Source organism: Mixophyes fleayi, chromosome 4 (assembly GCF_038048845.1).
Source record: "Mixophyes fleayi isolate aMixFle1 chromosome 4, aMixFle1.hap1, whole genome shotgun sequence".
Lineage (NCBI taxonomy): Eukaryota > Metazoa > Chordata > Amphibia > Anura > Limnodynastidae > Mixophyes > Mixophyes fleayi.
The window spans coordinates 184035254-184060383 of NC_134405.1; the positions used below are offsets into that span (position 1 = coordinate 184035254).

General features: G+C 36.6%; 1 protein-coding gene across 2 annotated transcripts in view; it reads right to left on the reverse strand.

Moving 5' to 3' along the window:
- Window positions 1-9270: 9270 nt before the first annotated feature.
- The window catches only part of KCND2 (potassium voltage-gated channel subfamily D member 2), a 375371-nt gene continuing 359511 nt past the window's right edge, over window positions 9271-25130 (reverse strand). For both annotated transcript variants that reach the window (XM_075208964.1, XM_075208963.1), the window contains 2 exons: window positions 15411-15661; window positions 9271-13522 (listed from right to left, as the gene is read on the reverse strand). In XM_075208964.1, the coding sequence (XP_075065065.1) occupies window positions 13345-13522; window positions 15411-15661 (429 nt within the window). In that variant the 3' untranslated portion in view covers window positions 9271-13344. The remainder of the gene's footprint in view (window positions 13523-15410; window positions 15662-25130) is intronic.

Sequence of the window (25130 nt, forward strand, 5' to 3'; positions counted from 1 at the left end):
TTTTACCACTTATAGAAATTATTTATCCTTAAATATTTCGAAATTATAGTTCTTCGTAACATCAAGTTTTTCAATAGCATAAATATCATTTTCATCATTGGATAGATCTGAGAAACAAGGCTCCACAAATGCTGTTAAAGTAATGAAACATATATATATATATATATATATATATATATATATATATATATATATATATTATTACATTTACTTTAGACATTAACATTTATTAGTTAGAATAAATACAAGCACGAGGGCTGAAAACTAAATGTAAAAATGTAGATTGAGTGGAAAAGAGCAGCAAGTTTACATGCAACGCATGTAGCCTATATTTGGTAAATGTAGAGGATACAATAACCTGGAACATGCCTATAGCACTGATATAAAGAGAAACATTGCATTATTTTTCTTCTGCTGAATGAGATTTAAGTAGTCAATATACAGTATATTTTAATTTGATGTATATGAAAGAGATACTCATATCAGACACATGTATATATACAAAGTATTTGTATTAACGCTAAATATTAATGTTATAAGACTATGCATTGCAGAGTGTTTTTCAATGTACAGCTGTCCAGGGCTGCCACCAGAAATTGCGGGGCCCTATACAAATGTAATAGGCAGGACCCCCTCCATCCTTCTCTCACTCCACCTCATTTTTAAGTTATCCTCTATACAACATTTGCTTTCCCGCAATTCTCTTCAGTCACCCCCCATCCCCGGTTCCATCTAACACCCGCAGTAGTGTACTTACCTCTCTGCATCTTCTTGCTGGCTCCTTCCGGCTCCTTTGTAACATTGTGGCATTATTAATTACATACCGTCAGTGATACTGCAGGGAGCCTCTCTGCTTTGTGCCGGACACCACTCTCTGGAAGATGTGCTCCCAGGGGGCTGGAACTGGAGCAAATAGTGGCAGCCATGGGGGAGGCAGATGTGCTGCATACAAGGGGGCCCACAACCGTATCCCTCAATTCAGCGTAGAGGCCTCTCCCCACCCCCCACATCTCAAGTGCAACTGCTGCCTAGAAAATTAGCCCGGTGCGTCCATTAAATCACAGCAGAGGCCCCCTACCCCATATAAATCTTTTTGGGCCCCTGGCTGGTGGGGCTCCATACTGGGCTGTCAAGAGAAATTCAGGGCCCTGGTACAACCAACTTTATGGGGCCCCCTTATTGTTGAGCATGGGGGAAAAAAATGTGCACCGGCGGCGGCGCAAAAGTAGCTATAGGTGTCTTCATACGATTGGGGGAGTGACTGTGCATCATTGGGGCATGGCTAGCAGATGAAAAATGCTAGGCCACCCTCCTACAGAAACAAAACCTACATTGTTGTGCACTCCTGACTTTCAGGACATCTAGCACTATAGTGTAGTATATAAACAATGCAGTGTGTATATAAAGAGTTAACATTTTTGGCCTGCCCCTTACATTGGGCAGAACAGTCACCAAAAATTGGGATTGTCCCTCTAGAATCACAGCACTTCACAGACTGTCCTGCTCTCTCCTACCTGTTCTTGTCACTTTCACCACCTGTGGCTGTTGCTTTCTTTAATTGCAGCTTGTCTGGATCCTGGAATGTTGGGCGCACTATTTGTAAAAAAACTTGGGTACATTTAGAAAATTCAAACCAGCCCTGTTGTTATATCAATAGCACCCACGACTAATAATTAGGCCTTCCTTCAGCCCCAACAGTAAAATAATAGTATTCCCATTTAATAAATTAACCTATTTCCCTCCCTGCAAACAGCCCCAGCAATAAATTAATAGTATTTACATTTCATAAATATACCTATTTCCCGCAACCATCACTGACATTAAATAATTCATAGGCACATTAATTAGCCACCACCTTCCTCACACACACTACATTGCTACAAGGCCCCTGTGCCATCACACACACATTACTGTGCCCCTTCATCACAACCACGCTGTGCCCCCTTATGATCACACTGCGCCCTCCATGCTGCTTTTCCCCCTTTCACATAGCCCCCTTCATCACACTGTGCCATGCTGCCCCCTCTCCTTCATCACTGTGCCATGCTGCTTCCCCCTTCTTCATCATACTCTGCCTTTCTCACCCCCCTTCTTCATCATACTGTGCCTTTCTCCCCCCATTCTTCATCACACTGTGCCTTTCCCCCCCTTCTTCATCACACTGTGCCTTTCTCCCCTTCTTCATCACACTGTGCCTTTCTCCCCCCTTCTTCATCACACTGTGCCTTCCCCCCTTCTTCATCACACTGTGCCCCCCTTTTCATCACACTGTGCCTTCCCCTACCCCTTTTTCATCATACTGTGCCTTTCCCCCCCTTCTTCATCACACTGTGCCTTTCTCCCCCATCTTCATCACACTGTGCCTTTCTCCCCCATCTTTATCACACTGTGCCTTTCTCCCCCCTTCTTCATCACACTGTGCCCCCCTTTTCATCACACTGTGCCTTCCCCTACCCCTATTTCATTACACTGCGCCTTTCCCCCCCTTTTTCCATCACACTGTGCCTTTCCCCCCTTTCCCCCCTTCTTTATCACTCTGTGCCTTCCCCCTCCCCCTTTGTCATAACATTGTGCCTCCCCCCATTTTTCATCCCACTGTGCCTTTCTCCCACCCTTTTTCCTCACACTGTGCCTTTCTCTCCCCCTTTTTCCTCACACTGTGCTTTTCTGCTTGCCTCCCCTTGCCTCCGTTCCTTTACTTACCTCTCTATTGGTTTCTTTCAACTCTTTTCTTTTCTTTTGTCTTCTGTCTTCTTGCTGGGTCCTCTCTGCGCCGCTCCTCACTGAATGTCGGGTGTGACTTGATGACGTCACGCCCGACAATCAGTGTGAACGGAGGAGGGCCGCCGGCGCCCTGATCACGTGAGTATGTTTTTTGTTTTTTTAACTAACCTGCTCCCCCAACCAATGAACCCTCCCCCCTGCAAAAAAAATAAAAAATTTAAAAAATGTAAATGAAAAACAAACAAACAACGTCAGCAGTGAGGGCCCGGGCCGGGCACCCTGGCATGCCCGAGCCCGGGTAATTAGTACCCGCCACCCCTCCCTCTCGGTGGCCTGGGCTGTACTCCCTGTAACCCCTTGATGGTGGCCCTGCAACTGTCTTCCTTTGTGTTAACCTTTAACCAGGTCAAGGATCAGTATCTTTATGTGCAAAGCACATTTAGTTGTTAAAATTAGGCAGCCAACTGTACTGGAACCACTAGTCTTCAAGACTTCCATTTCACTCAGAGACATACAATTTCCAATTTTATTAAGGCCAATTAGGACAATTATTTCAGTGCTATCATGTTTTTTATGTAAATGTGGGTTACGAGTTGCCTTTGGTATAATAAAAGATAACATTATTCCTGTGTAATCGCATCCATTGTACTTGTAGTAAGTAAAATATATCATAAAGCTTTAATTGGAATATTGTTTTGTGTCATTTTTTTTGGTCTTAATCATAAAAAAAATTAAGTATTCAAAAGATACAGGGTAATTTGCAAACAAACCACAGTCCATCTTTTTATGGTATTCACACACTGCATGCCAAATGCCCATTTCTCCCACCTTCTTTCCAGTGCCTGTCTGTTTACTTAGAAAGTGTGTAATGTCTAAGCAACGACCTGTGTTCCATTCATTCCAATCTACATTTGACCCTCATTTAATTATATCTTAGGGAAATAAAGGGTAATGGTTGTGGTTACAGAATCTTCCATAGCATGATTGTCAAGTTCCTTGCTTTTCATAGTACACACATGTACACAACACCCGGGTCTGATCCATTAAGGAAAGTAAAGCAAGAAAATGAGTAAATTTGAACCTTGGCAAAACCATGTTGCAATGCAAGAGGTGCAAATGAGTTTATTATTTTGCACATAAGATAAATACTGGCTGTTTCAGTAGTTTTCTTGTTCTCTAGTACTGTTCAGCACAGCAGTTAACTGCAAATTGTCTTTTGAGTTTTTCTATTATGTTACTTAAAGTTCGGTTTGCCTTTAGACTTTTTTCTCATTCTACACTTCGAACATGATTCATCAAGGAACGCAAAGCGAACGTAGTGTACGATTTTTTAAAATGCATGTACATCATGCATACGCACGTCCGTATTGAACAAGGAGCGTATCTATAGATACGTCTGTTGATGAATACGAGTCTAAGTCCGCTCTGCTCTAACAGACAATACATTGCAGAATATGTCAATACATACGTGGAATATCAAGTCACAAAAGACAGCACAGGAACAAAAACCTATGCAATTAATGTCACCTGTTAACAATATAGTCCTTAATGACAAAACATTGAACAATTAAAAAGTGGGTTTTTTACATTTTAAATTTTTCCCATAAAACACATTTATTATGATGTCTAATGTACATAAAATATTTTTTTACAGTTGCTCCTGATTGCAAACACATGTTCTAGCATGCATACAGACGTCATCACTAGTAGTATTTGGCACTTACACCAGACCTGTAGCTGGTGCAAGTGATACAACTGAAAAACACGTACCTTTGAAAAACCCAAAGCCTGAATCTGATGCTGCTATGTGCACTTGAGCTTGGCACGCCCTTACTGTACAGTGACTACATGCATACTCCCATTCCCCTCCTCATTCCACCCCTGAAACTTTAAGCTGTAGTAAGGGTCCTTTGCGCTTGAAGATAAATTGGAAGTTTCTGTGTTCTTTAGCGTATGATCCAGTTCTGGGCATGTGCAAAGCAATTTTATGCAACATATGCAACGTATCGGCATTTACGCTCCTTAATGAATCAGGCCCTTCCTTTTTTATTTTACTCCTGGCCCCTTGAAAACAATGTAATGTAGAATTGACATTGTACATTGCAACAACAGTCTTTGAGCAATTCATGCAAAACACCCCAAAAATATCAATTAAAATGAGTGCCAAAATACCTTCAAACTAATTGTAGTCTTCATTAACAGGTACAGGAATGCCTCTAATTATCAAACAGAATGATTCTAATAACTTTTTCAACACATACGCTGAATGTTTGAGAGAATATTTTTCAAATAAAGCATGGTACACACTTGTAGGACTTGAAGATAAAGATTACATCACATCTAAGTACTAATTTTAGAGTGCTCACAAATTACCACTGTAAGCTTATAGTTCATCCTCAGAAGGGATAGTTCCATGATAGTTCCCCTTTAAAAGGGAAGGTCAGGGCCTATTAAATAAATAAAATATCTTCTTAGAAGAGAGGGGAAACAGAACGCTTGTATTGATTTTTTTGACATAAGAAAGAATCAAGAACGAACTATGGCACATACGGCTTAAGTTAATATTTACTTTAATCTTGTGACAGTGATAGCAACTGTCATAGAAAGCAACGCGGATATACTTATTCTTTACAATCAAATCTTTATGACTGCAATGATAAATTTTGTATATTTTTTCCAACATTTGCTCAACATCACATAACTAAGATACAATGAAATGCTTCAAAATGCTACTTTTTCCCCATTGTGAAGGTTTGTGTTTGTAAATTCAAGTCTGACTTGAATAATAAAATAATAAAAATCATCTCTGCTCGCTGCATTAGCTTGTCCTAGAAACTGTCATTCACAGAGACAAGATGGTGAAAATCCCAGCATACATGTTGCCATGTCTACGGAACAATCTATGCAAAATGCTTCAAAGTGAATGCAACAGTGAGTCAAGCAGAGAACAATTATATTCTTTGTTTGTAGACATGTTTCACATCTGCTAAATAGTTTGTTATGAAGTTACCAGCTGTTGCCAGCGAAATAATATTATTATTATAATATGATTATTTAATTTGTTTTCTTATATTTTGCTTCACAAAAGCAAACCATGGAAAGCTAAAACAGAATAAATAGCATAATGAATAAAAACATAGTACTGTAACTAACATAGGACTTAGAATTAATTTATATCTTTATTCACAGTCAAGAGCAGATCCATGATGTCTTCTGGAATGGGTTGCGATTAAGTATAGTGTCATGTGGGTTGAGATTTTTAGCTAAAAAAACGGTAGGTTTTAATCTCACAGTGGTTTACGGCCTATTATAATATACTGTATGTACATCCTTAACCCCTATTCACTAAGGTACGCATTGTATGAAAAAGAGTTTTCAATCCCGGGTGACAAGAACGTGAGTCATGTGACAGGGAGCGATCATATGATTCCTACACAGGTGCTCTGGAACTCTGCTCTTAACATAGCTGACAAGTATCAAAAAGGTTAATGTACACCAGTCTGAGCTGGCCTACAGTAACGTGAATAAGTTCCGGAAATTAGGCATTTTCAGAACTTAGTAAATTGTGTTAGGGAGCAGTCCCTATACACTTGTTATGGGGACTGCACGGCAAAAGGAAGATGAATGCAAAGCAAGAGATATCTACGATATCTACTGTGATGCAATGTTTATCAATTTAAAACCTACTCAGTTTTGCAGTTGATCCCGGATAGTAGATAGAAAAAATAAATTGTAAATAATCCTCTTAATTTCTATACATGCTGCATTCCATTAGCAAGAAAACTATTTTTTCTTCTCCTGTGATGTACCCCAAAGTCCAGGAATGAGTTTCACAATATGTGGTTTTGTTTTGGGGGGTAGGTTATAGCTAGAAGCTTACTCACACAGATGATCAGTCTTGTATAAGGCTTGCAAACTGAATGTTTGTTCATCTAAGGGGAAACCTGCGATATTATTAGGACAGTCATTAGTGCCAGTTACATCTACATGACGTGTAGTGGCGCTCTATTCATCTATTATGCAAACTAACATAAACATTTGTATCTGAGTTACATATCTTTTAAAAATATAAATATTGTAATTTGTATGCTTTATTAAAGCTACAAACAAGGTTAATTCCACTAATTTAAACTTTCGCAACAATGTTGATATTGTTTAAATAATAAAAAAAAAAATCAATATAAAATTTGAATGGGTCAAGCAAAAAAAGAAAATAAATAAACATTATTCCTCATAAACTTGACACAATGCAAAAATGTGACTAATGTTTTAGTCAGTGTAGTACAGAAAAAGCTCCCTTCATTAATGGGTTAACGAGAATAATGGGCGCCACTGGAAAATTCAATTGTAAATGTTTTATCACAGCTAGTTTCCCATGACATATCATTGTGAATGTTGTAATGGGCATTTTTGTAAATGGTGCCAAGGTTTCAAAGCAGCAAAAACTAATTAGCATAGTAATCCATTTTGTAATGATGTTCATGGGTTAAAGAGTATCTTTCAACAGGTTCTATATAATATTTTTATTTGTTTATTACATAGGGCCTTGTGCACTACATAATATAACATTGCTCAGGAAAGACTGCTGTCCATGCACTATGCTTTCTTCCGAGCTGTGTTCCTTCATACATCAGGAGAGTTGTGAAGCTGTCCTGAACTATTGCCATATTATGTGTTCTCTCCTAGCCAGTATCTCCTGTTTTCTTCTTACATAGTGAATAAGACACTATATAGTAAACAAATAAATAGACCATGAAGAAACTTATCTTATCTGCAAGATCATGTAATATAATTAGGAAGCTGTGAGCTGGGACCTTTTAGCTTCACCTCTGCTACAGTATTTCATGCTATGGTCAGTTCTGGAACACCGGGATAGGTAAAATGTGAACACAATTATTTCTGTAAGCATAAGAAACTCTAAACTTTTGTAGAGACATTTTAAATAAACTTACATAACCTAAAATGCTCACAAAACTGCAAATTGTTTCAGACTCTCAAAACACCCAACATCTATTGAATTACAAACAAGGACATATAAATTTCAGGTGGATAGATAAGTTTGATATACATTTAACCATCATTTACTATTTATGTCCAGATGGAATACTGTATGTAAATGATTATGCCTGTCTGAAGGTCTAATATTTACATTGAAAACTATTAAACTGCTGATAAAGCAAAAAAACAGGCAATTAATGATCCAAAGCAGTGGTCAAGTTCGGGATGTATAGGGTGGTATGCCATACCGCCACTTCTCCTACAGCCTTCATTGTGAAACTATCAAATTCCATTCACTTACATTTCCATTACATTTTTCATACCACCACTTCTGTAATTTCCACTTCAATCACTGGTCCCAAATATAAAAACCACCTTTAATTCATATTGAATTTCCGAATATGTTTATCACCGAATAAGCAAACAAGCATATGGTCATGCGTAGCAATTTAAGATATATCCTATTTTTTCTGGTCTAAAGAAGTAATGTTTTACAAATGTGAATAGAAATAGATGTGATTTGAATGTATAAGGATCATTTTAATTTCTAAATTGTATTGGCCAATTAACATGTACATGATGATTGCCACTTATGTGTCTTGATGATAAAATAACACTTTGTGGAGGCTTACTAACTAATACTGGTAAGTTCACCGGTATAAAATCACACCACATGGGGAATCTTAACACAGTAATAACACAAAAGAAATATGGACTTTAGTATCTGTTGTCTCATAGTTTAATACAATGGAAACATTTAACACCTACAGTACACAGTCTATTCTGTTTGCTCTCCATGTTCATGCTTCATTTTAACATAAGAAAGCAATTCCTTATATTATTTCAATGTTTTATCATGGACAAATGTTGAATAGTTGATGACCACACCTCAGTTAAAGAGACAATACCATGAAAGTTTAAAAAAAGCATAATAAAAAGCTATAGTGACGCTTTCTCTGCCGTTTTGGTAAATTTGAGATATGTGACCTAGATTTTAGCCAAATCTATCATACAGGAGCATGACAATGTGCCTAATTTATTGTGTTTCTTCACACTTTAACACGCCAGCATGCCCAAGACACGGGTTCATGTGGACATAGCCAAAGTGACATGCCATTAAGACTGATGGTGAAAATCTACCATGATAACAACTGTAATGCTACCATATACAAACATCTATTCCAACAATAAAATAATAAAAATGTAAACTTGTTAACATATAAAACACACCAACAGCCATATAAAACAGATATAACAGCCATATCCTCCTTATATCTACATTTAAACATAAATATAATAGAAATAATGTAACATTTTCATGATAGTGTTCCTTTAAATCAAACAATTGTCTAAATATTGTGTTTTTAGTAATAATATGTTATATCTTTGGTATATGTCATGATGAGACTGTAACAAAATCAAGTGAATGCTCTAGAAAATGTTATTATGCATTAAGTTGAAGTAAAAAAAAAACCTCCACGTACAACTAAAAATGCAGTTTTGAGTGAAGTTTAAAGAGTTAATATAATATGTTGAAAATGACATAGATGGCTTTAATAGTCCCTCACCTTACTCTACCTTACTCTGTTTATTATTATTATCATGTATCGTTTATTTGTAAGGCGCCACAAGGTTTCCGCAGCGCCGTACATGGTACAAACAGTAGACTATACAGGGTAAGACAGTACAGAACAATAAACACAAAGTACCAGTACTTCAGAAACTCCAGGCAGGCAGATACAGTAGAGACGGAGCGGAAGAACAGGTATGGAGACAGGATGGAAGATGGGCCCTGCTCATACGAGCTTATATCCTAAGAAAGTTTGAAAGACATTGACACCTACTCCGCCTGTTTCAAACTGACCAAGTGATAAAAAGAGAGACAAGTACTGTGTAGAACCATTACAGTAATCAAAAACCCAGAGGATTGGACATACTTCTTAGCTACAGAAATCATTATATATTTTTTATATTAGCTCATTGAACTCTGCCCAAATCCAATTTTTTTACTTTTAGGTTGAGATATGCTTTAAACAATACAAATGAGTTTTTATTTTTGTGTTATACTAAAAGTATAATTGTGTTGAATGGCTATCATAGTAACTATAGGTTGACGCTATATTAATCTAAATATTAATATATACTCCTAAAATTTAGAAATGCTGTAAGTCACATTGAAAATATTTATAGATGTAGTATGGCATTATGTTAACATAAGTGAGATGCTATTACTAAATAAAAAAAAAAAAACCATAATGTGATTGTATGAAACACACTTGAAATGAAAACTATATAGGCACAATTAGAGTCTTAGAACAATGAAGCCTGGAACCTAATTGGTTGAAAGTGAATGGAAACTCCTCTCAGCATCACAATATTTATTGGAAATGACAGCGGGACTCACCAGCAACAAGGTGTACCTGAACGAAGAGAGTATCCCAATATAGAATATGAACCAATCATGTGCTGCTCACATCCAGTCCTCCAAGACCATCATTGGTTAAGTATGTACAATTGCTGCCAAGATCCCTGGCCAATCGGAATAAATGTTGTGATGTAGCTGGGGTATTTTACTAAATTAGAGAAATTAGCGATATGGCTGGACAGTTTGGAATGTTGTAAGGACATTGCTGGTTTGCAGGTGCTAAATAAATCATGGTTTGTTAAAAGACTGAGCTGTCACATTGTAAAATGTTAAAATTAGGGACAGACAGGAATACTAAATGACAGCTGAATATTATACACAATAAAGCTTTGTTTGTATAGTTCATTAAAGATACTGGTTTGCTTTGTAGGCTTGTACAATATTCATTCTCATGAACCTAAATGGAAATCGAATTACAGCAAATTTGTTTTTGGTATTGTGCAGAATGGTTGTGAAAAGATTTGGTATCCAGTCAAATATTAAATATGGATTTGAAGCATCCTTCATTTATATTTAAGGTACCACTAATTTGATGCAAGAATAAATGTCTGGTGTGAACTAGATCAAGTTACATAGAGACCTAAGACTGGATATTCTGGGTATGTAGCAGCTGTTAAATTATTTTCTAAATGGAGGGGGCTCTTATTATTCCTTTTAAATATAACATTCAATCTCTTTAGGATGTAAGTCTCATGAGCAGGGCCCTCTTTCCTTGTGTGTTCCTTCTACTGTTCCTTCACCCTCTGTACCTCTTGGCCTGCTTCCCTAGCCCTGTTTTCCCTGTTTTTAAGCTTTGGCCTTCTTCTCACTGATTTCTACCTTTCCTTTCACTATCTGTCTATATAATCTGATTTGCTTTACCCTGTCACCTGTGCTTGTATATATTTTTGTATCATGTTGTGTCTTGGTTCTCTGTTTTCTGTATATGTAGTGTATGGCGCTGCGGACCCTTGGTGGTTACTTATAAGTCAAAGATAATAATAATAATAATAATAATAATAATAATAATAATAATAATATTCTGCAGTTCTTTACCATGAATTCTTTCCATAGATCAAGAGAGCTACTGGCAACAAAATCCTATCCTTGTTTTACTGAATTTGTTAACCAAAAGGATGGCATTCATCAAATATCACATAGGTGTTTTCTTCTTCTGTTTCACAAATATGAGAGCCTTCCTTCTACCTATATTACATCAGCATGGCTCCGTCACTTATTAGGTGTTAAGCAGCTATGCCCTCGTGTCTTCACTTGTGGTTTGCATTGTCTGTGAACTGTTTAATCTTACTCAATAAAGCTCCCCATCACCCTCCTACCTACTCCCAGCATGTTCCTCTCCTGATCTCCAAAATCCTGTTCCTGCTGACTGATGTTTTTTTTTATTTACTAAAAACAATAAATAAAGAATGAATAAAAGAACAAATATCACATGTCTCCCCGTATGTCCACCATAAAACTAGGTAACTGATTTTAGTAAGTTACAGGTTTCAAATCTCTCTTAGCACATGAAACCCAGCGAATCAAGTAGTGTGTTCATGTACTGGAATGTGTTTCATAAATAATGTCCTTATAAGTAAATCCAGTGCTAGGAAGTGATGAATTAATGGTAGCGCAAACTCACAGAAACAAAGAAAAAAAAAAAAATGAAAGAATTAAAGCTGTTAAAATATAAAGTTGCACTGTAACTAGTATAGAAAATGTACAGGTTGTCTAGCTAAATTGAAATGTAACCCACAGCTTTTACCGTGAAAGCTTCAGGACAGTCATGATCTATTGTCTTTAAGTATTATTCCTGATAAACTGTAGCATTTTAGCATAATACATAAAACTCAATGAGTGGGTGCATCAGTCCCGGATATCCTCTCTGTCACACACACATGAAATAGCATGTGTGACATCACATTTTACCTGTGGCTCTTAAGCTGTTGTGGAATGGGACTTGTACAAATCTGTCTGGCAGGGCATGCTGAATTACAGGTCGTTAGCAGATGGAAGGTCACAGGTTTGCCAAACCTGTTTTACGCCACAGAAATGCAATGGTTAATTGCTGCCATGCACTGCATCTTCACATAGACTGAATACATTCACATTTTGAATGAATTTGGAGTAGCTGTTGATTGTATAAATGTTTGCATCTTAGGACAAGGTCCTTCTCTTAAAGAAAATATGCTTTTATATTAATGTTAAACATCAAAACTAACACCACCAGCACTACAAAATAATAAGCATAACATCACAAGCATTCCAGACCAAATACAATCATTTATCATGCATGTTCCAGACTCAAAGAGTTCTTTAAAAACCTTTCATGTAAAAATGCCACTGAGCTAATATAGCTATTATCTTTGCTCAAATTCAGGTTTTCTTTTCCATAAATACAAAGTAACAGAAGTAATATAGGCAATCTGTATGTACAGATATTATTTTCCATTGTCCATACATACTTTAGATGTTAAGAATTAGAAAACAATTATAGACGTCTGATGTAGCAAACACACAATTATTGCAGTTGTTGCAAAACAAGATAACTAAACAGTAAAACAACTACAAAAACAATATTTATATACAACACACAATGTAACTCAGTGGTGATATAATAAATAATGTTCTTTTTCCAAAATGCTTCTTTCTTTGTTTTGATTCTGTAAACATTATTCATCCAGTTGTTGTCAGAGCACTGAAAGGCCTTTTCTAACATAATGTTTGATGGAAATAGCATAAATGATCATAAATCCCTGCTCTGACGAATAGCTGCATGCATTGCTGATGTCATTTAAATAAGTACAAGTATACTTGCATGTTCCATCCTACTCATTATGCCATGGAACGTTCACTGTTCCCTCTAGTGAAAACACAATATTCCCATTGCTGTAATGATGTTTTGTAGTTCTTCAAAATAATTCCTTTTCAGGGTTTATTTTATGTTTATATAAAATGCTGCATTTGTAAAACAAGATAAAGCAAAAAAAAATAAAAAAAAAATATCAATGGGCGATCTTTCATTGTGCTCATGTATGTAGTCACACATATACTCGATTGGAAGATCTGTTATACAGTCCCATTGCATTATTCAATGTTTGTTTTTATTAGTACTATGCTAATGATTTGCTGTTTTGAAATCTCAGAACATTTTCACTGTTTCCGTTTCCTTCTGAGCTGTCTGCGGCTTTTATGTTCATGTATTCTTTGAACAGGACTTATAGTGCTGACACTCTTACAATGTTCCTTCGTGAGTAATCAGGAGACTCTGGTTTACCATCCTCCTGTGGTGTTGTCCCTGGTGGTGTCGGGATACTTATTACTGCTGTGGTGACATATGGCGGCTCACAGTTAAGTTTAAGGTTGTCTTCCACTTTGGCATTTAGACTGGAGCGGCTGTAAAAGAAAGATAATGGGTGTCTTTTACAAAGTAAAATATAAATAAATTGTGTTGTACAGTATACAAGCTATTTACCACCTGTCTTTCTGTTTTTGTACCAGTTGTACTTTATTTTATGCCACTGTGAACAGATTAGCATGGCAGATTGACATCTATTATGAAGGACCATTTTTTGGCTTTGGAAGATGGGAGGATTGGGGCAAACAGGGGAGTTGTATATTTATAACTACAGTGGATATAAAAAGTCTACACACTCTTAATGAAATTGCAGATGCTTGTGATGTAAACTTTGAAATCAAGATAAATCATGTCAGACTTTTTTCCACCTTTAATGTGATTAACTCCAAATAGAGAACAAGGGTTCCTGTAGGATATCTTTACAGTTTTTTTGGTTGCATTCTACTGGGATAGCCATGGTCCACAAGGAACTGTGAAAACATCTACAGGATCTCATTGCTGAAAGTTACAAATCAGGAGTGATGTGTAAAATAGTTTAAAAAGTATTCCATGTACCATGGAACACTGTGAAGGCTATCATCATCAGGTGGCATAAGGAGTAGCTTCAAATGTAAAGATACTTTGGCACAATATCTGCTGTCCAAAAATTGAAGATGAGGAGGAATTTCATCTTTGAACATGATAATTGATCCAAAGCATTAATTCAAGTCAACCAATGTATGGCTCCAGATATGGAGTGGCCCAGTCAGAGCTCAAACCACAATACCATTGAAAACCTGTGGAATGACCTAAAGCGGGCTGTGCCCAGGAGATCCCTCACAATTTGAGACCTTTTTTGAAGGGAAGAGTGGGATAGAATTGTATAGTCCGGGGGTTAAAGGTATTGAATAGTGATGTTTGCAAATCGCTGATAGCCGGCGACTTTGCATGACAAATTTAAAGTAGCAATGGCTTTAAATTTCCAGTGCAAAGTCGCAGGATATTGTAGCTTTGCAGACATCGCTATTTGATACATTTACCCCCAGGTGTGCAAAGTTGATAAAGACTTATTCAAAAATACTCACTGCTATAATAAAAGGTGCTTCCACAATGAAAAATTGCTTGGGGTGTGCAGACTTATGCAACTGCGGCATTGTAGTATTTTATACTTTTTCCTAAAAATTGTCTATTTGTTTTTCACTTCAATTGTGTTGGTTCCCAGGTCACATTAAAGGTGGAAAAGATCTGACATGATTTATCTTGATTTCAGGCTTTACATCACAAACACCTGCAATTTCAATAAGTGTGTGCAGACTTTTTATATACAATGTAGCTAGTTGGGATTAAGTACATGTCTTCGTTCTTAATTGGCAGGATTGAGATTTTGTTTTAGAAGGGCATCACAGAGCTTTACTGATGAACATAAAGCCTTGATTTCAACATCCACTTTTCAGGTAGAATTATCAGCTGCTTTCCTTTGAGTGCTGTTTGTGTATAAGATACCTTTTCCCTGTCATCTACACCTGTATATCGTTGCATATGGTATTTCAAAATACACAAATATAATAATACAATTGAAAAACATAGCTGCAATATAGACAGGCCTGATGGTTTGAGTTATTTAGTCATTTAATAAAAATAAATTAATATTGTCTGGGGAACGAGAAAAATGAATTTGGTATTTAAACGACAAATGTGTTAATAGCTGCCGATAAGGGGAACTGTCTAAACCCTCTGAGGTGCAAGCAAAAGTGAGCAATGGTTTCTTAACCATAACCTCATGGCTTACTGAAATGCTCATCAAGTAGCAGTAACATCAATAATTACTGTACTATTTTATGGAAATGTATGATGAATTAGGAGGATAACACAATATAACTTTCCAGGGGCAAGCAACAATGTTCAAATAAATCAAGTGTCTTTTAATCACAAAGAGAAAAACAATACCTGTTTGCTAAAGGGGTTCTCTCCATACACTGGATGTGGATAGCACTGAGCTCCTGAAGACTACCTTGGTGGCTGCATGTTGTAACATTAGCATTTGGAATGTGCAGATTCTTTTTATTCCTCCTAGAGCAGCAAAATCTGCTCCTATCATGCTGTGATGACAAAGAAGGACTGTGGTTCCTTAGTTTATTTATGGTAGACACTTCAATGCAGTTGTCTTCATAGGTTTGTTCATCCACAAACTCATGATTCTAGGCCATAAAAAGAAACAGACATAAATAATTCAGAATTCATATATAAAAAGATAGTACAGGAAAGGATTATACTAATATGAATACAGACATTACAATACCTGAGAGTGTGCCTACAATTTATGCACCTCTTACCATACAAATGGAAACAATATGGACTTAGGACAGTATTGTATAGGTTTTAATAAATCACATGTGTTATAAACAGAGATTAACATATTCCCTGGGTTACATTCCACAAAATAAGGCACAACCAATGCAGCTCAAGCTGGAGTTTGTATTGTGGCATGATTATTTTTATCCACCCTGCACGCAGTGTTGCAGCAAAATGCCCAGAAAACATTCAGAGAGTTCCTGGGTTGAAATTGAATTTATGGGATAACCTCAATAAAGATTAACGTTCTTACTGACTGTTATGAATATGTGGGACATTGAGGATTACCATTGCTGTGTTTTCAGATAACCATTTCCCAGAAGAACTGAATTTGTATGATTCCACTTGTCTGATCACATCACACCTCTTTCTCTTACAATCAATCATAATGCCTTCAATTGCATCAGAAGGTGAATTGATTTATTGCATATGAAACTGAATGGCATTATGGGAATTATTAGGGTCTACAATGTTGACCCAGAGTCCCAACCCATCAGGCATTGGTGGCAAGAAAGCAAACAAAATGTAAAATTTGCATAGTTACATACATTACATGATACATATTGAGACTGAAAGAACACAGGCCCATTAAGTTCAACTTTTTATATATTCTAGATATGTGGATCCAGTAGCAATACATAGCAAATATATTCATTCCCTGGATCAATCACCCCAACTGCTTTATTGGATCATTATATATTTTGATACCATTCCTTATAATGTAATTGATATGCATCTACATTAAGGGATTTCGGAGAGTGTAACATTATCAAATTCAATTCTACACTTATGAATCTCTTACTTCCTTAGATTTATATAGTAAATTGTACATATAAAATGCCACTGCCTAGGTTTTGTATAGGTACCCCCAAAGAGTTTAATGTAAGTATCTCTAGAAGTTCTCGCAGTCAGGGTCCTCTCTACCCTATAACTCATGACTGTCTATTATCCTAATTTGTCCCAGTGATGTCCTACTCTGAATTATATGTGTGACTGCTATGCTGATTGTTTCACACACACGGAAAGCGAACTTGTTTTTGTGCTACCTGTAATTGCTTGAGCATTTCTCATGTCTGCTATTATGTTCAATTCTATTTATTATTATACTTATGTGTTTTCATGTATTTGTTATGTTATAGTCATGCATTTGTATGCCGACTGTCCGGCACTGCTGAATCTGAGGCGCTATATAAATAAACGATGATGATATTGCCTTTTGTTACTCATGAACCTTTTACAGTTTTTTTATTAGTACAATAACATTAAATGTGACATTCTCTTTTCAGTTCACAGGAGGGCAAATCGTTCTCTCTCTGTGGTGTAAGAATGCATTACTAAGAACATAAAATTGACTTAAATGAACAGACCCTTTGTACCATTCCCATCTTACTTTCGACATCCTGACATTGCCTCAAAAGCATTTATACAATGATTCCGAGCACATCTGCAAAGCATAGAATGTATGTACTGTCATCCTGCTGGGTCATTATTTTGGCATCATCATTGGTAATGTCCCCTGTTATTAAAGACCTTTTTAGAGATGTCTTAGGATAATGTAACCAAATACTAGAACCAATATCCTAACTCAATAAAAAAGTAATTAATTAAAAAGCTCAACATTCTTAATTTTGCATGGCATTAGCAATACTTTTTTTTGCATTGTCATAAACTACCAAAGCTTTTGCAGTTAAAGATGATATAGCATTTAAACAAAAGTGGCTAGCAATCGCCAATTAATGCAGTATGGATTGAGTGATCCCTGCAATAGGCTGAAACTAAATTACCCATAGTAATTAATTAAATAATTGATGTCACTGGAGGAGTAGCTGCTGAGTAAATGTGGATCCATGAACGTGACTAATCACTGATAATGCTACATGACCACCATGGTCATTATCTGTTTGTATTTCAAGCGTCTGTAAAGTGTAAGCATAATACAAAATATAAACAAAATCATCCCAAATCTCAGAGGATAAATAACAGGTAGAATTACACATGATCTAGACAAATGATGTAAAAAATGTAAATACAAAAATACAAAATTGAAATATATTGGCTAGGTAATAATCTAGCAAGTAATTATATAATTATATTATACATATAACCATTGTGTGCACTGCAAAACTGCTTGTAATACCAAATACATTTTGCATCCAACATCTTGTCACAAAATGAAAAAAATATTTTATTTCTATCTGTCAGTCTCTACATTGGCTGCCTGTATTTCAACGAATCCAATATAAAATTCTTCTACTAACATATAAGGCCGTCAACAAAATTGCACCGACATACATTTCCTCACTTGTCTCGAAATATCTCCCTACTCGACACCTCCATTCTGCACAAGATCTACATCTTTCCTCCACTCTCATCACATCCTCCCATTCTCGGTTACAGGATTTTTTCCAGGCTGCACCCACTTTGTGGAATTCCCTCCCACGCACAGTAAGACTTTCCTCTAGTCTTCAAACCTTCAAGCGTTCACTGAAAACCCACCTCTTCAGACAAGGTTATGATATTCCTCCACCATCATCTTAATTTCTCTAGATTACCCTATTACCATCCTCTACACTGCTAACGCAAGACAACAACCCTCTGACCAACATTGCCACACACACAACCCACACAATACTTTTACCTTTGCAGTCTAGCTGGTCCATTGTGCAATATGATGTAGCACATGCCCTTGTGTTTCTAACTCCCATTGTCCTATAGATTGTAAGCTAGCGAGCAGGGTTCTCTTACCTCTCTGTCTGTATGTATTACCCAGTATTGTCTTATTAATGTTTGTTCCCAATTGTAAAGCGCTACGGAATTTGCTGGCGCTATATAAATAAATGTTGATGATGATGATGATGATATTTGTTGTCATCATGTCATTATTCTATTATTAGCAGACCCTTGGAAGCATTTTGGGAATTAAGCAAGAAAACACATATTAACTATGGTCAAATACAACTCTTTTTCTCCCTTGTGTTTATTTTGGAAATCCAATTGCTAACACAACAGTGGAAGCTCAGTACTTTGGGGACATATACCTGAATTTAGCACAGCATAGAACACTATTTGCACCATTATTCTTTCCTTACATAGGTGGCTGGTAAAACCTTACCATTAGGACTGTGTACAGTTTTGGAAGCCCCATCTCCAACAAGGCATTAATAAAAGCAGAAAGGATTCAGAGAAGGGCTACTTAAATGTTGCATAGGCTGCTTAAGACTGATCAGAAAAGACGTGGAGAGCTGAACATGTACAATTTATAGTAGAGAAGAGGTACAGGTAATATGAAAAAGATGGTATGATAGAAACATTCAAGTATATCAAAAGTATGAATAAACATCTGGAAAGGAGCTGCCTTAGCTTTGCTTGCCTGGTCAATAGTTACTGTAAGCTAATATGCTTGATGCTTAGGGGCATATTCAATTGTCTGGAAGTTCCGCGGCGTTAAAACTATTATAGTTAATACGGTAAAATCTAGCTGGATTTCAGCTCGCGGCTCAGGGAGCTGCGAGCTGAAATCCAGCGAGTAAATTACCTCTCTGTCTGTATGTATTACCCAGTATTGTCTTATTAATGTTTGTTCCCAATTGTAAAGCGCTACGGAATTTGCTGGCGCTATATAAATAAATGTTGATGATGATGATGATGATATTTGTTGTCATCATGTCATTATTCTATTATTAGCAGACCCTTGGAAGCATTTTGGGAATTAAGCAAGAAAACACATATTAACTGTATTAACTGTTTTTCCGCGCACGATTACCGTAATTGTCCCGCCGACAATTGAATATGACCCTTAGAGTCAGTGGCAGAACTAAGTTGGTGCAGCAGATGCGGTGCATCGGGGCCCATGGAGATAATAGGGCCTGCTGCATGGGGAACTAGCGAGCTGTTGCCCCCGGTTCCCTCCTGCCTCCCTGCCCTGGGGCCCACAGCTCGCTAGTTCCGCCTCTGCTTAGAGTTATGGTTTGCTTTTAAATGGTGAAGGATTTTTGAGTGTCCACTTGCAGAAATTGCAATGGTGGCTTTAACATGTTAGATTCCTAACTTCAACATGTCATATTTTACTGAAATGCATGTTAGTAGGTTGTGCAGCTTGAGAAATGATTGTCAACAAAAATAAAGCAACCAGGGGTTTAAATGAGAAGGAAATATGAGAGACGGAAAAGGGAGCAAGAGAGATACTATCTTCTATGTATAAAATAAAAAGCATCATGTATGTGGAATTATATGTATATAAGAATATGTGTCAGCTTTTACCCTGTGTCCATATGTTTACATCAGTCGGTTGTATTATTTTAGTGTAGAGCCTTTGTAATCATTTTCTAGACCTACATATTTAAAATAATATTACATGTCCTATTTATATCCATGTACATATGGTGTATATATAATTTTTCCGTTAAGAGACTTCTAAGTCAAATGGAAATTATTTCACAATTCATCATTACAAGACAAAGAAAATACAGTATAAAGAAAACTGTTATAAATGTGTTATTGTTAACATATCATTCCAAGGGGTATATTTACTAAACTGCAGTTTGAGAAACTGGAGATGTTGCCTATAGCAACCAATCAGATTCAAGTTCTCATTTACTTGGTACATTCTACAAAATGACAGGTAGAATCAGATTGGTTGCTATAGGCAAAATCTCTACTTTTTCAAACCCACAGATTAGTAAATCTACTCCCAAGATTAAGAATTCAGTACCTCAAGTATTAAGCAGGTGGAGGATGCATAGTGCAATAAAATATGAGGTTGTTAGTCAATATTACATGTTTTAGGTTCTCAGGAAGGGCTGAGTGCTTTAAAATGTTTTTGCCATTATTGACTATAAATGTTGCATTTTAATGCTTTGAGCCTAAATGTGGACCTTCTCCATTTACTTAATGACTGTATTCATTTCACCAGGATTGGTGATAAAATATGCTCAGTTGCATACAAGACATGCAGTAAGGTGGATGACATGAGGAAATGCAACAAAAATGCCAAGAATCCTATAGTCAACTGCTCATGACCCTAGACTCCCAGATATAGATTCAGCAATGCTACTGTAAATCGAACATTTGTCTTAAATAATAAGATTATGGCTTTGCCTAATCTGCCCAGTTTCCATATGTATAATACATACACAGTACTGTACTACATACAGTAATGTAACTAGTTCTGGCCACACATAGGCAGAGATAAACTCTGCTTAATAGCTTCTTTCAAGTGAAAATAAAATCTGAGCACTTTAGTTTGGAAGTTTTATGGAAAAATACAGGTTTAACTTAACACATAATAAACATGTTGCTTGAATGAAGTGATACAGATATTTTGGCGTGTTCCCCTCACCCTTGGCATGTTTCCAGTAATATATTCCATTACAGAATGTTGTGAACAATAGCCATGTAACAAAAGTAGGTGGTGTCAATTTATTAAATACATATAAATAAATGATATATTGGGTGAGCTCATAAATGTGTTGAATGCCTTTGTCCAGAAAAACATTAAATTGATACATCTACAGGACAAGTTGAATCAACCCAATGATTATGTGTCATTATGTGACAAACACCTCAATTCAATAATTAACAGGTGTGGCCAAATACTTTTGTTCGTATATGGTATATTTATATCTATCTAGCTATACACTGTATGTATGTATCTATCTATCTATATAAATATATATATCTATATATAATATTATGAAGCCATGCTACTATCTTTCCAGATACATTGATTTCAATATTATGTTCTCCAATTGCTCTGCAATATATTCTGATTTAACCAGGAAAAGTACCAAAACACAAATCATTTCCTCATGTCTTATTGCCTAAGCCTTTAGAAATAAAATAAAAAAAACCTTCCACAGACTAAGGATTCTCCCTCTTCCATATATAAACAATCACTAAGATTTATTGACCTTAGTCTGTGTGTGTGTGTATGTGTTAGGGAACTTAGACTGTAAGCCCCAATGAGGCAGGGACTGATGTGAATGAGTTCTCTGTACAGCGCTGCAGAATTAGTGGTGCTATATAAATAAATGGTGATGATAATAAAATATGTAGCTGAATCCAGAAACCTTCTACAAGATTCCAACACTTATATAGTGTTGAAAAAAGATCCAACTATGGAGAACCAGAAAGAACTTTTTTCATTCTTAAAAGAAGGTTTTGAACAAGGAATTTTAACAGATAAAGAATACAAGTTTCTGAAAGTAGCACATCCAATCCTGCCGGTATTTTACCACCTCCCGAAGGTGCATAAAGATCTACACAAACCTCCAGGCCGCCCCATAATATCGGGGATCAATTCCCTCACATCTCCACTTTCCGAATACATTGACCATTTTTTGCAAACTACGGTTCAACAACAGCAGTCCTATTTGAGAGACACCACACACATATTGAATCTTTTGAGTGAGGTCCAGTGGGAAGACCACTTCATTCTAGTTACAAGTGATGTGCGTGCATTGTATACCTGTATCAACCACATAGATGGCATTGAGAGTACACAATTCTTCTTGGAAAAAGATTCTGACATCCCACCTGCCCAAACAGAATTTATTATCAAAGGAATACATTTTATACTTACCCACAATAATTTTTGGTTTCAGGATCTTCATTATTTACAGGAAAGAGGAATAGCTATGGGGACCAAGTTTGCGCCAAGCTACGCAAATCTCTTCATGAGTAAATGGGAGGAGGAGAACATCTGGTCAGATTGCGGCTTGGTGTCAAACTTGGTCCTCTGGAAACGGTTCATAGATGATATTATTTTTATTTGGAGGGGAGGAGAAGATACATTAAAACAGTTCATTGACGGTATGAATACCCCACAGAAGAATCTTGAATTCACCACCACCTTTAGCCAAAAAAGAGTAACCTTTTTGGATCTGGATATTTTTATTGAGGGGGGAAAGATAGAAACTAAAACGCATTTTAAGGAAGTAGATTGCAACAGCTTCATACCCATGAACAGTCATCACTATCTTAATTGCCTGGAGAATATTCCTCGAGGCCAATTTATGAGGATAAGGAGAAATTGTTCTAACCTGAATACCTTTAAAGAATAAGGGGAGATTGTTAAATATAGATTTTGTGAAAGAGGCTATGATGAAGTAAAAGTGGAACAAACAATGGAAGAGGTCAGTTGTGTTACCAGAGAAGACCTTCTCAAATGCAAAAAGGAAGAAAACAAACCAGGGGACAACATCTGTGTTCCATTTATTACTCAATTTTCTGAATCGGCGAAGGACATCAAAACCATTATAAGGAAACATTGGCATCTTTTGAAAAAAGATGAAATCCTTTCTAAACTACTCCCTACAAATCCAGTAATCACATTTAGGAAGGCACCAAACCTAAAACAAAAGATGGTAGTTAGCCATCTACCAAAAATGGTGAAGAATACCTCTAATTAGTTAAGGGATGCTACACGAAAACATGGATTTTTCCATTGTCTCAACTGTAAATCATGTAACATCACGAAACATGAGGGAACTAAAGGAATAGTGGAATTTACTTCCCAAGCCTCATCTAAATCATTTCGCATACAAGAACACATCTCATGTAACTCTACGAGAGTAATTTACCTAATCACCTGTCCGTGTGGCCTACAATACATAGGTAGAACTTTTAGGAAATTAAAAACAAGGATCAACGAACATGTGAGAAACATCAAGATCAGATTAGAAACCCATCATTTATCCAATCATTTTAAAACTACCCATCATCAAGATCCATCAGGACTAAAGTTTCTAGGGATCAAACTTGTTCAGAAACCCTGGAGAGGAGGGGATTTTAACAAATTGCTTAATCAAGAAGAAGCCAAATGGATTTTTAATTTAAGCACTTTATTACCAATGGGACTAAATTCAGATTTCGAGCTTATCTCTTTTCTTTAAATAGGTGCTGTCTCTTATTTTATAGTTCCACACAGGAATAGTTTGCATATTGTATATACCTAGATATATAGACATTCCATATTCAAATTATTTAGATTACACCCACTTTTATCATTATATTTTTTATGTAGATCCTTTCAATATTTGTGGCAATCATTTAACACCCTTGGGTCAACTTTCCATCACATGCCAATTTAGTTATCCATAAGTACATTAAATATGGAACGATCCCCACTTTATACCAGCGCCGCGAGAGTTAAGTAGTTAGAAAGAAATTCATCTGGGACGCTATATAAGGCATCACTCAACCCTCATCGGATTACCCCTGACGAAGTCCGAGTGACGAAACGCATAGGGTTCCAATGAGAGTTGGGATCGGTTACCGGGACAACAGAACTCGGAAGTTGCGACGTTGATACGATCGCGCTACAGCGTGGCAGCAGGAGCTTAGCCGCGTCTGAAAGACACCTTTATGTGCACTGTTATCCTTACTGAATGTAAGTGCAATTTTTATGCTGTTTATTAAACACACCTTTTATTGGAATACTACACCATTTGGGGACCCCCCTTTTTTTCTTCTCTTACCTTCCGTTTGGTTGTTGGGACAACTGAACTTGGAAGCTTATATGGAAACATGATCGCGATGTAGCGTGCCGGCAGGAGCCTTATCACGTGGGAAAGATACCTTGATGGGAATTGTTACCCTTACTAAATGTAAGTGCATTTGATCATTACTCATACGTATAAACTTTTATTGGAATACTACACTATAAGGGCATCCTTGTTTCTTCCTGTCTTCCGCATATTTATGAACTATATGGTGGATTCGGAGAGGAACAGATGAGAATTTGTTGAGTGACCGTTTGGGAATATATCCAGATGACCTGAAAAGATTGCATATTAGGATTTTTTTTATTTATTCATTCTTTTTATTCATTTTATATTGTGACTGTGGACGTTTTTGTTGCATTTACATGCTACATTCTATATTTTATTTATTTATGCTACCACACAATCCATTTATGTTGTGATATTCAGAAAACCCGTTCATCTCATTACCCTCCCAGCTGCGCCTCATTCCAAATCTCTGTTTTATTGTCTATAACTTTGGGAATTCTAGTGGGTATTCCCAAGAGAATCGGGCTGCATTCCCCACCCTTTCCCCCATCCTATAGGAGCGCAGGAAGGACACCTACTTTATGCTATATATAAATATATATATATCTATTTATAATATTATGAAGCCATGCTACTATCTTTCCAGATACATTGATTTCAATATTATGTTCTCCAATTGCTCTGCAATATATTCTGATTTAACCAGGAAAAGTACCAAAACACAAATCATTTCCTCATGTCTTATTGCCTAAGCCTTTAGAAATAAAATAAAAAAAACCTTCCACAGACTAAGGAATCTCCCTCT